At 37.1% G+C, this 13,672-nt stretch overlaps 1 protein-coding gene across 22 annotated transcripts in view; it reads right to left on the bottom strand.

Annotated features, from left to right (window-relative positions):
- The window catches only part of RIMS1 (regulating synaptic membrane exocytosis 1), a 298,011-nt gene that overhangs the window by 217,624 nt on the left and 66,715 nt on the right, over nucleotides 1-13,672 (bottom strand). For 17 of the 22 annotated variants that reach the window (XM_062608169.1, XM_062608171.1, XM_062608174.1 and 14 more), the window contains exon 2: nucleotides 13,496-13,600. The exons of 4 other annotated variants lie outside the window; for them this stretch is intronic. In XM_062608169.1, coding sequence (XP_062464153.1) covers nucleotides 13,496-13,600 — 105 coding nt within the window. The remainder of the gene's footprint in view (nucleotides 1-13,495; nucleotides 13,601-13,672) is intronic. One more of the 22 variants, XM_062608167.1, reaches the window with a different exon arrangement.

Here is a 13,672-nt window from a genome sequence, read left to right as displayed (position 1 = left end):
CAAAAATAGAAGAGATCCTAGTGGAAATACATATTACACTATTATGTTCTGCTTTTCTCAACCATCTTCTCTCTGAAGGCACCAAAACATTTTCAGCAATTATAACAGCAAAAAGCTAAGTGTTCCACTTACCTTTCACTTTCCTCAACTTCACACAGAAGACTTTAGCACCCTACTATACAGGTCACACAGTGCAGCAAAACTATCCAAGATGAGATAATACATGATCATGAGATAAACTGTTGATGAGAAACTACAAGTGGATGACAACAGTGGAAGTAGACAGCATTAGACTTAGTTGTTTTAAGAGACTAAACTCTCCTCAAGGATTTAGAAGTTTTCCTGTTAACGAAGATCTACACAGCTCCCTAACAAAACCCTGTGGAAGCCAGACAAACATTTATGACATGAGTACAATCATGGTAACACAGTTTGGCAATCCATCACATCTAAAGCCAAGAAAAATAAAAGGAAAAATCTCATTTGAAGTTAATACCAATACACAATTCTTCACATTGATCACCATACGAATGATCAGTTATTAAGAGTATTTTTAAAGAAAAAGTGGACTGAGCTTAAAAAGCAGTTTCTCTGGGAAAAGCAACATTACTCTTTATCCAGGTAACTTCATGTGTTAAACAGTTAAACACCAGCTTCTTGATATTAAGACTGTTACGAACAGAAAACTTTTAAAAGGAAGAGGCTTATGGATATCTATAAAAGGCCAATTTTGTCACTTTATTAGGGCACTGTGTCCCCTTGGAAAATCAGTATGTTCCAGCACCCAAGTGGAAGCGAACACAGAGTGCAAATAAACATCGAATGAAGAACTTGTTGTGAATGCCTGTATTATTTCTGCAACTATTAAGTGCACCTAGATCACACATTCAAACTTGACTTTAAATCTTTGTCAACTGAGATAAATCAGGAATCTTTGCCACTATTCTTAAATATTTTTTTTAATGTAACAGCCTTCCATAACACTTTCTAAAATATTTGGAGTGGCAAATATTTTTCAGAAAGTGTCTCCAGTGAGGAACAGCAATGACGTAACCAGTATATAGTTGAGCAGCTTTCAGCATGATTCCCTCACAGAGATGGCAGATACATGTTTCTAGTTCTTTCCCATATTTTACAGAACTACTGCCATCTTCTTCCTCCCCTTGACTTTTAGTTGTGCTGTTTCTTCCCTATCACCTCTTCCACTTTCTATTTAATTTTTCTACTTTCCTACCAATTTTTTTGAATCATGATTTTCCTAAGATTCCCTGCCTATTCTTAGCAGGGCTGCGGGATACACCTACTCTTAGCAAAGCATTGCAAAGTCTGAAAGAACGCTTGCATAAAATTACATACACCGATGTTATGCAAATACAAACATCCCACAGCTCTACTTTGCTGCATCTCCCCTAAGCCTACTTATTAGCCTCACATAACCCTCCTGTGTATTCCGCTAATAAATCCGACTAATTTCACTTCCCGTCTTCTATTTGTCTTTCAGGTCACTGTGTCCCAGTCTCACTCTCCCATCACCCCAATCACTCCTTGCCTTCAATCGTTGCCAGGCCTCCCACCACAGAGTGGGAAAAGAGGCAAAAAGCATTGAGCAACAAGGGCAAGAGACAGTCACAACTGGCCTTTCCAGTTTATTACAATAATTTTATTTAATTGTTTAGAATCCAAAAGCATGTTAAGAAAAATGAATAAAATCTGGAAACTCCAGTCTCAAACCAAAATCCAAGCAAGTGTGATTTCTTAAGAAGAGAATAAACTGCCTCCCAAAGAAGAGATGATGCTTAGGTATGAAGAAAGGACACCTGCACCAGCAGTTGCAAGAAACCCCAGGACAGAGCAAACACAAGGCAAGAAAGGTATAAGACTTTAGGGTATATGGGAGGAAGAAACTTGGAAAGCTTCCATTTTACAAAATGTGAAATTTTAAATACTTGTGGAGATAAAACCTCCAATACTTCCCTTTAATACTCTGCTACTTCTTTATCTCTTGAATGTATACCTTCAATAGGGTGTGTAGTAAGTCTGGTTCACATGCAAATTCATTTAGTTTGGTGGGACATCTTGAGAACACCTTGTCCAGCGCTGCTGCTCAAGCAGGGTCAGTTAGAGCAGGTTTCCCAGGACCATGCTCACTCAGGTTCTGAGTATCTCCAAGGATGAAGTCTCCACAATCTCCCTGGGCAACTTGTTTTCAGTGTTTGATCACTCCCACAATAAAGAAGTGTTTTCTTCTGTTCAAATGGAGTTTTACTGCTTTCAATTTTTGTCAAATGCCTCTTGTCCTGTAACTGGACATGGCTGAGAAGAGTCTGGCTCCATCGCCTTCAATCCCCGTCATCAGTTATTTATACACATTGATAAGATCCCCTCTAAGCCTTCATTTCTCCAAGTTGAACAGTCCACACTCTCTCAGACTCCTTTCATTACAGATTCCCCAGTCCTTCATCACTTGTGAGCGCATCCCATCAGGTCCCATGTATGTCCAGTTCTGAGACATAGGTTTATTTGTATCTTTTTATTTTGTTTTAACATGATTTCAACACTACAATTCCTGGCAGTACCTTCAAATTTGTTGGTAAAGGAGAATTGGAAACATCCAGAAAGGACATGAGAAGTCACTATTTGTCTCCAACTCTGAAGAATTCATGGACCACATATACATATTGAAGTTGCATGCAGCAACTACATATGTGGCTAAACGTGTATCACAGTAAAAATTCATTCCGGTGCACTAAAAGACAGCACTGAACACATGCAACAGTAACTACTCGGGACAGACTTACAAAAAATACTATAAGGTTAACTGTTCACTAGCTTGGCTGAATAAGTTATCCAAAAATAATCTAACTATCATTCATGGAAAACTGACAGTGCAGGACTGCCAAGGCTGACAGGCAACACTTACTTAACACTGACACTCAGTTTTCCATACTGCACTTTGCAATGCAAGTACATAATGGGCTGGCATTTTCTTTACAAAACAGCTCAAAAGACTGAACTCTGCTCCACAGGGCAGCAGGAAGTACATTGATGTACAACAAAAAACAAGGGAGGGCTATGCACACCTAAAACGCTGAGCTCCTGCTACATGTCCCTGAATGCATAAACTTCATTTTCATCCTTCCAGCTGACTGCTAAAATTGGTAAAACTGAAGGCAGGTTTGGCACATCTGTAACCAGCTTTACTCAGGACAAATCACCTACACAGGACAAACTACTTCCATTCAGGATAAGAGAGAAATTCCTTCTGCTTGGGTGGCCTAAAAAAGCCTCTCTGAAATCATAAGAAAGTGCACAATTCTGTTTTTCCAATTAAACTCTTAATTCTTATTACTGTACAGGTAACAAGCCAGAAACAGCTTACACTTTCTAATAGAGACATGTGCCACTGTTTGAAGATCTAACTGATGTTTTCAACAGCACAGAGCAGATTGGGTCAACGATTCTTATCAACAGCACATTGTGTTACTTATCACCACTTCCCTCATCTGCAAGTATGATGCCTCTTGACTCAGTCCCAACCTTAGCACCACCTGTTTTTCTCAAAATGGTTCTTAATTCATCAAATAGATATGCTTTATCATCATAATGAAATAAACAGCCCATCTGATGTACTGTATGAAACTTTCTTCCCACAGTCATATTCTTAATTTTAGGTTAGCAGCTTGGGATATTACGTAAAATTTTTTTTGCATATATATATTTATTTATAAATACAAATGTTATCAATAAGAAAGAAATCCTCAAAAGGGGTTACATCCTTCTCAGTGAAGTGCAATTAAATCTATTCAACTAGACAGACATTATTTAGTAAGTACATTCCATAAGCTACTGATTTTGAAATTATGCTGTAATACAAAGGAACCGATTTCCACACTAATTTGTATTAATGCAATGCCTTAAGATCAAGAATTCTCTTCATCCTCCTCTTGCCTACTGTAAAACCATGACCTGAATTCCAGAAACATACTTGAAAGGCAAAGCCTACAGAAAACTTCTCTGTTGTGAAGAACAGCTTTCACTCCTGAAGAACAGATGTTTTTTGTCATTCTCCCTGGATCCAGACTATTTATCTGAACGCTTTAGCTGAGGAAAACTTCTAGAAATTTTTCTTTGCTAAAATTTGTGTTTTGTTTGGAAGCAATTCAAAGAATTTCAGGGTGCTGTAATATGCCTTTCTACACCAAAAACTGTAAAAAGCCCACAAAAATCATTGTCCCATTTGAAAAAAAAAAGAAAAAGGGGGGGAATGTAGAAGAGTTTGGTGAATAGCCAGCAGCTTGGTAACTACACTGCTCACAAATATCCTTGGTCTCTTTGAAACCTTCTGAAAGATAACCACATCTATCATAAGTAAACAACTGACCAAAACCTCAAGAGGTATATTCCCCAACTTCTGTAGATAACGTGCTTGATCCTCATTTCAGAGAAGACTGTATGAAGTCCCGTTACAGAAAATCTTGTCCCATGGCCATTTCATTTGCATATCCTGTATAATAAAAGAGCAATCCTCTATATAAATTATGCCTGTTCGTGATTCATCAAGCTTCTTATCACAGACGTGGTTTTCTGCGTCACTGGACAGAATGGCTCCTACAGGGGGTGAAGTCAGCCAAAACAGAAGCAGCTTGACCATAAACAAAAAGTTTAATTAAAACCACTAATTTGTGAAAGAAAAGAGAGCAGCAATAACTATGTGTTGCAAATTACGTAAGTTGAATTCGTCCACCTATTCAGGAAGAAAGGCACTTACAGAGCCCTACCTAGCTCTAGGATGACAGTGACTCTGAAGTGATATCTGGATAAAACTCACCAATTATATTTAAGAAGCTTTAAAATCATTAGCATTTCAAAAATGTATGACTTAAGTTTTTCCATGGCAAGCTGTTATATAAACATTCACCTGATTTCTCTCCAAACTGCACTATATTTTTAAGGCTATTACAGATTCTTATTTTATCCTATTTCCGTTTAGATGGCTCATAACAGATGGCAGAATTACTTAGTTTGTTTTCAGTTTACTGCACACCTACCTTGTATATGCTTAACCCAGAAAGGATGCAAGTGAAGAACAGGAGGAAGGCTGCCCCATTCCATTGTGCTGACCACTTCCCTGGGGCCAGAGGAGACACTGCTTCACTCCTCAGAATTCCTCAGCGCCTGCAGTCCCTGCCATGGACCAGCTGCCAGGAAAACTTTCAAGGCACACCACTGATGGACTGGAAGGAAGAGCACTGCTCTTGAGACCAGAGAAAACTTCATGGAGTTTGCACAGCTCGGGAAAACTGAGGTTAGCCCAATTCCTCCTTTTCAAGAGGCTCAGATAATGAGATCACCCAGCAGACCAGAGTTTCCTTAGTTAAACATCTACCTTGCTTTATATCATCTTAGTAAAACATAAATTTAGCTACTGGGAGGTTTCTGCTATCACCTAGCTTGTTCAGCTTGGAGAAAGAAGTAGGGTACCTACACTCAAAGACTCAACTCTGAGTTGAGTCAATGAGACTCAAGGCTGACTGACTTCAGTCAACTGGTGGAGGTTCCTTGCTTCTAGATCTTTTCAATAGCTCTTGAGATAACAGATAAAGAAGCAAGTGAAGGATAAATACATAAATACAAGAGCTATCAATGATAATATGCAGCAGCAAGTCTCTTAAAACCCTATAGGTTTGGGAAGAAATTTTGTTAAGTTCTGAAATAATTTTGTTTTCTAAAAACAAGGAACTAGTCTCCTAAAGCCTCTTCACAGTTAATGTTAGTAAAAAAGAAGATACAAAGGATTACCCTTCAACTTATTGCAGATGCTTTTCTCAGTATAGTGCTCTCTAAAAGTACTTTTTGACAGCACTGACTAGGAAGAAGCTCAGATGACAAGGAAATGTAGATGAGAAGAATTTCATCTCAAACTACCTGAAATTAAGGCTTCTCAGACACCAAGTTTTCCTAGCATTGTCTGTCATGTTAATGTGGAAGCAGAGATCCATCTGTACATGTGGTTTCAGAAGTGGTAAGTGCTTTATTTGCTGTAACTTCAAAAAGATGAAAGCACCTAAGGGCAGTTAATGTCCCCCTAAAATATTCTTGGTTCATCTAATAAAATCTATGACAGTAATAATGAAGGTAAAAATGGTTTGCATTATTAAAGCATTTATCTTAAAAAGAAACTAACATTTGAAGCCAAAACTTATCTTTGTACTGTGTTCCAAGTTCTGCCAGTCAGAAGGTCTGGTAGGAGGCCTGGAATTACAGCAATAGGACTTACCATAATGCAGACCCTAAGAAAAGGCCATTAGAGTAGCCGCTCTGAGTACAAGTACCATTAATGACTTCAGACTGGCAAGCAGCCCGACCCAGAGATGATCACTTCCCATGCCAACAGTATTACTCGCTGTCAACACCGCTACTAATGGCAGTGTCTGTCATTTTTGCCACTGTTGACTGGGACATCCAGTCAACAGTAAAGTAGTTTATGAACCTCTGGCTGAATATGAAGCTGGTTGTGTAAAATGATTAAGTGTTATGTGAATTCAAAGCATAATACTTGCTTCACATGCTTGTAAGAGATACTAATGGAAGTTCCCAAGAAACAAAGCATTCATTATACATGATACTGAAGCTTTACAATTATGTCAAAACACCTACACAGAACTACCTTAAATATTGTCATCCTGATGATATAAAAACTCAAACTGAATCAAAATAAAAATCCAGGAACTTGACAATTTTGCCAATTTCATTATGAATGCCTCATTTAAGAGGTCAGAGGCCTATGCAATCTAATATATATAGACATGCCCTGATTTAGATCTCAATTTTATGCATTTAGTTTTACAGAATCATGGCATCATCAAGCTTCATAAGAACCACTCAAGTTTTCCAGCACAATCCCACGCCGCTCAAGCAGGGTCAGCTACAGCAGCTTGCCTGTCAGGCTTGCAGTCAGGTCTTGAATATTTCCAAGGATTGAGACTCCATGAACTTCACATGGAATGAACTTAAAAAGCATGTAGTCTGAATGGCTATATTAGTCTGAGAGGCTTTTTCATTCTTTGTTAGCTGAGACACCCAATCTGTCCTCAAAAAAACATTCACCATGCACCATGAGGTTACCAACAAGGGAGAGAAACTGCTCAGCATTGTGCAGCCCACAGCACCCCAGAAGGCTAGTGAATCCTCACTTCACACACACAGGAAGGTGGAAAGTGGTCCAGGAAAATAATATATTTTACTTTTCTATATTGCCAGTATTACTTCATTGAAAAGAGTTTTTACATTCTGCACCTTTTTCATGTTTTTAACTTAAACAGCAACAAAAGAATCTAGCTCTAACCACAGTCTGCTGCCATCAGAATCAGCCCATCACATTCAAAATTTCCTACGTGGAAAAAAAAAAAAGCTACCAAAGCTGGTAATTTGTGTTGCCACATACTATGTCTAAGGTTTAAAAAATTAAGCAAATAAATCCTTTGACTTATGGCAGTGTAAAAGAAATCCAAATTATTTTGAGATCATTTTTCAAGATGCACGTAGCTTAGAGGCAATTAAATTTACCTGAAATATAAACTCTAATGGGAGAGAGAAGTATATTATCAGACCAAGTAATCTTATTAAAATTTCAGCAGCTGTAAAGAGTTTAAATTACTCCTTTCAAGATTTATCAAGGTGCTCAAAGGCAAGACAAAGACTCAGATAGACTATATACTATAAGATAATTACAGATAATTTAACATACTGAGAAACCCAAAAGGAAGGACAGAAGGAAGGAAGGACAGAAGAAAGGAGAGGAATATTCAAATAGTCACTGCTATTGCGTTTCTATTGCTATTCATTATTGCAAATAGCTCTTATTTCACTCAACAGACCTCAATAAGCTTTATTTATTTTATTTTAGGAGTAGAATGATCTCCATTTTACTGATAAGGGTGCTGTGGTCCAAAGGAATAAAAATAACTCAGTGCATATGGCTGGCCAATTAAAGAATAAAGAACAGTGTTATGCAAAAGCCTGGTATCATGTCAGGCAACAGGAGAGTGTTCTATGCACAGACAACACTGAGAGCAATTTTCTTCCTCTCTTCTGAGATGTTGCTGCCTGCTTCACTGGAAGATCACAGCAAACAAAAGCAAGCACAACACAAAATCAGATCACATGTGTTGTGGTTTAAGCCCAGCCAGTAACTCAGAACCACGCAGCCACTCGCTCAGTCATGTACAGCACAGTAATGTTATGTGGATTTCTGAAGAACAGAACAATTAGTTTTAATTTCACATCACATTGGTAGCCGAAGTTCTAAGCTGATGCTGAATGCAACATGACATGATAAATTGGCAGATAAAATAATTGGCATAGGATAGGTTGCTGGTTTTAGCTGCTGAAACACTGTCCACTGCTTGCAAAAGCTATGCCAATGACTTAAAGGATTCTTACTTTTATATTAAATTTTAATTATGTAATTTTAAATATTTTTCTAAATATTTATCTGGTATGGTATTATGAAATATTTTTATTACAGTATAGCAAAAGAGTAAGCTACCAATAGGTTGCTAGTGCATTTTTTAAACATTCTTGACATGATAACAGGCAAAAGACAGAAATCCTCAAAGCACTTATTCCAAACACTGACAGTCTCAAACAAAATATATGAATTAAGAGCTCAGAACGTATACTTTTAAACAATGTATGACTGGAAATGGCTTTGGCTTAAAGCTATGCCAAATTCATAACCAACAGAAACTACTTTGTTGTTCTGTGTTGTAGCCTTTATTTCCTAGTGAAGAAGCAAGCATGGAAACATACAGTTTACAGGACCAGAGTATAACAGAGTAAAATAAAAGAAAATGCTTCTTACTTATACTTTAGAGTACCTACAGCGTCCCACTCTAGGCTATAACTAAAATCTGCTGTTTGAGATCTCTGACTGGTTTGATCACAAGTATGTGATTTACCTCTCTAAAAGAAAAAATGGATGGTGTAATTTCTCACTCTTTAATCTCTAGAGAGAACACTGATCTCTACCTTTTAGCCAACCTCACATGCCCTGAACACCATTCCTGCACATTTGTCCACCTGGGCAGAAGTCACAAAGCAGCTGCAGAGTTAATTCCAGCAGCTCGAGATACACCAGGATAAAACAACTGCTTCCCCTCAACTCCAGAACACCAGGCTCCCCAATAAAAAAGGTGAATGGCACACTCACAGTTGCCTATACTAGGAAACGTCACTAAAGAAAGGAAAGGACAGTTGATGTTTTACCACCTTCTTCTACTAGCTTATGGTAAAACAGGCAAATGCTGAGAAGATTCCCATCCAGTTCCTCATTCCTGGAAGACAGAAATCAATCCAGGATTACAGAAGTGGGAAAAATCAGACATGCCAGGAAAAAACTTCCTGAACCCAAACCAAAAATCTTCCATATGAAGGGAAAGTAGCTATCTCTCACTTTAAATCACAATAAGTAATGTAATCATTTATGCTCAAGAGGTAGTCAAGCTGTATTTTGATTCTTGCCTTTCAGCTGTTCTGAACAACTTAATTATCATTCTTTGCTAAAATGGATGCAGGAATGATGCAGGTTTTATTCTCCAGCCATGTTTTATGGTGTGTTTGGTTGTTGAATTCTCCAATTCAATGAAGGAAGCTGAAATAAATGTATGCAGCTAAAGCTTTTTGTTTGTACAATGACTTTAAGAGATTTCTAGATAACAACACAAAATGCAGGAGGACATATTGCAAAGACATGTTGGAAGCAAAATTACTGTCATCTGCAAGCCTTATATAGCAAACACCTCCTTCACCTTCTTTTCCAGATCTGTTCTCTTGCTTCTGCGCTAGTCCTGTGCTGGTACCATACCAGTGTGGGCAACACACTAATAGAAAATACTTCAAAAGATTTGACTTAATAACTAATGAAATTTATTAAATGATCACTTCATTATAGGGCATTTCCCCTTCCTACATGAAGATTGAATTTACTTATAATTTAAATCATAGATTCAGATCTTGTTTCCAAAACAATATTTATACATTAATGGGCATACTTATTTTCACTGATTTATTTCACTGATACATTTTCACTTTTGCTTTATCATGTGATTCAAAGTGACAGCCTATTACAGACTTCATCCTACCTGATTGAATTTCCTGAAGTTTAGATTAATACATGTATTTAGAATAGCTATTTACACTGCCACTTTGGAACTACATTTAACATCCTCCATTTAACGCCACACGTTTATGTAGGACGGATCCACTTTACCTCAGTAAAATTTTGACTCCTTAGTCCCTCCATGAGAAAAAAAAAAAGAATTTATAGGAAATTAATTTCAACCCACCTACTGCTTACTCAGGATGATCATAAATGACATACCAAATTACAAAACCAATGGTGTAAAAATAGACATAATTGTTTAAATGATTATGTGCCCTTCCAATTCTTTATTCTCATGTTAGATGATAAATCACATTTTGTGACTGAATCCAATTAACACATTTATAAATAAACTAGAATTACTAATGAGTTTTTTGGTTTTAGTGCTAGTAATATGGAGGCGGGGTCTAAACTGAAACCATATTTTAAAGTTGCATTTAACACTGAGATGTAAGATTTTAAAGTGTGCTTACTTATCCAAAACACTGTTAATCAATGAGATGTTTCAGTGCTACTGGTCACACGCTGATAAAATATCACCTAATGTTTTCAATGCAATGCAAATGATAATCTCCTGCACATCTTAAATTTTTTTTCTTAAACACTGTCTGCTTTCTTTACCACAGGGTGGTGGTAAAGTGGTTCAACACTTTTGAACTGCTCTCTCCCTCAAATAACGTAAACCTTCAAATCAAATCACAGTTATCTTGCACTTCAAAGAGATAATTGTGACTTGTAAAGATATTTTTGTACATATCTTAGCTCTTTTGTCCACAGAGGACAGAAATATTTTGTTGATCAACTGAAACAGTGTTTTGAAGAAGCAATGTATGTTTCCAGCATAGATGTGCAACAGTCTGTCATTTTTATCAGAACCAGAGAAATTCTACATCAGATTAATATATGTAGGTTTTGATGCAAAAGAGCTTGTTAAATAGGCTCCCAGAACGGCCAGTTTGCTCATTTAATTGACTCAGTATCCTTTCCGAGTTTTCTTAATTGGGCGACTAGTGAGAATATAGATAATGAAATATAAGGATAAAATTACACGCTGTGTAAATTCTGCTATAAAAATTATGCTAAAAAGTTCAGAATTGAGCACATTTCAATTATATAATAATAAAAAAATATTTCAGTGACACTGCAAGTCTCCCTTTAACTGTTCGCAGCATGAAGAAGCAATGCAATAGTAGTTAAATAAAAAATAACTTATTACATGTTATGGATTGAAATGCAGAGTGAGGGCACCCAGAACAGCATTAACTCTGCTCACTGAAGACAATAGGTGACAATAATATGATTGAGTTGGGTATTTTTTTATTTGCAGTCTAAGAAAAAAATAACTGGATTTTGCTTCCTTTTTTTTTTTTGAAAGCATCTCTCCTGGCTTCTATCACAACATGGCAAACTCACTAAAATATTGCTCTGAAATCACAAGGTTTGAGTTAAAACAATTTGAAAGTATCAAATTCATCAAGACATGGCAGAAAGGTAGTGATAAAGGCAACCTAAAAAATCCCCTAGGTGCTAAGAAGCAATCAGAGCAATTACTGAAGCATTCTCTCCCATTCTACTACCTAGACAGATTTCTTGGCTTTCTCAGAAAATAGGAACAAAAATAGTGTGGTTCTAGAAAACACTATCAGATGCAGACAGTACTAGACACATGGAGTACCTTCTAATCTACTTTACTGCCCTAGAACTTAAGAAGAAGAGGTCATCATTCCTGTGCTGGAGAAGTAGTGAAGTCACACTTGACAGAATTTTTCTGTATTACAAATGACTCCACCAAGCCAGGCTGCCTCTGTTCATTCACTGAAGGCAACATCTCCTGCAGGAAAGATTCATGGAGGAATCTTCTCAGCCTTCTTCACATGTACTACATGCAGTGGGAGTACTTAGCCTTCCTCTGAGCTCAAGCTATGTTACCTTATGATATTTTCCGACATCACTTTTCTAAAGGGGGCTGGTATACTGGGAACATGTACTCCCGGCCATGGTAAGTCCTGTCAGACATGACCGCCTAGAGGGCTTCCTTCACAGACTCTAGGTACAGACCAAAATGTGGTCTAAGGCATCATAGCCAACCTCAGTCATTTCTTCTGCCTGCCTTCTGAAACATTTTGGCTTGTGGGCATTACAGATATTCTTTGGTTGAACTTTAAAAAAAATAAAACCCCTGGATAGCAGATGATATAAACAAACAGCTTCACTGGGTTGATAAATCAAAAATTCTTTCAAAGAAATTCAAGGAGAGATTTAACAGTAGCCCTACACAGCATATCAATTTTTTTCCTCCTTCTCTCTTATATAGAACCGCTTCTACAAAATAAGCAACCTGTTCCTCCAAAAATTAATAATAATTTAAAAAAAAAACAAACTACAAATTGCTAGCACTATTTCTATTTTTAAACCTAAGCAAAACACCATGGTGATGAGTGCCCTGCAAGCACACAGAAAGAACATTAAAGAAGAGAAACACAGCATATCCCAACACAACTTTAATCCCAGATAACCTCAAACAAATGATCTGCTTAGCTGTTTAGGTCCTTACTTTGTGTGTAGACCCCTTGGTATCTGAAGGCTGTTTCTCATCCATCAGCCCTAAAACCTTTATAGTAACAGACCTTATCATCAGCAAGATGATTTCACACAAGAGAGTTCACTCATATACTACAGGTACATTTTAAAGTGCTTTCTGGCTCAGAATTCAAACGTGCTCTGCCTGAATATATGTGTGAAGTGAAAACATGGTTGCTACTGAAATTAAAAGATTCAGAAGTCCTCTGAAATAACAGCTTAAATACCACAAAACTTCATTTGAATACTCCTACAATTAAATATATACATGTATTTCCCAACCTTCTCGCATTAACTATTTGTTTTGGTAAAATTTTGTATTTTAAGTTCTTTTCCTTTTTTGCAAGCAAGTACTGGCAGACTGTTCAAAGCGTGTCACTTCACTGCAGCTTATCTTTTCATTTCATTGATCTTCTAAATCGGCAAATTCTCACATTTTAACTACTACCAGAAATGTAATTTTTGGTGCTAGCATACTAAGACTTAAAAATAGTCACAGTAGCATGAGTATTTCATGTTCAGTATTTTCTCTCATTCATGACTCCCCAACTACTCTGACTGATGGACAAAGATTTTTCTGTGCACTTTTTTAACACTGCTGTCCTCCCGATAGCAAAGGTCTGCTTCATGTAGATGGAAAACTTGTGTACATTTAAAAAGCAAGTTATCATCACTATCACCGGCAGCAAAGTTCCAAAGCCTTAAAAAGCTACATAATTTAAAACACAGTAACAAGACATTTTAACATATCACCATTGTTTTAAGACAGAACCGTCTGACCAACTGAAAGCAGTTTTCTCCCATGAAGCAGTTTTGAAATCATGTCTAGAAGGATCACTAATTCCACTGGTATCCAAGCTGAAAGAACAAGAGAGAAATAAATTGCTTTTAAGCCAGTAACTCTTCTTTAGACCAAAGCTTAAGGTTAGT

Source organism: Pezoporus occidentalis, unplaced genomic scaffold (genome assembly GCF_034315485.1).
Source record: "Pezoporus occidentalis ecotype Australia unplaced genomic scaffold, CSIRO_AGI_Poc_V1 ctg13, whole genome shotgun sequence".
In the NCBI taxonomy this organism is placed as follows: Eukaryota; Metazoa; Chordata; class Aves; order Psittaciformes; family Psittacidae; genus Pezoporus; species Pezoporus occidentalis.
Note: the sequence above shows the minus strand (reverse complement) of the source record. Positions and strands in the feature narration are given on the sequence as shown.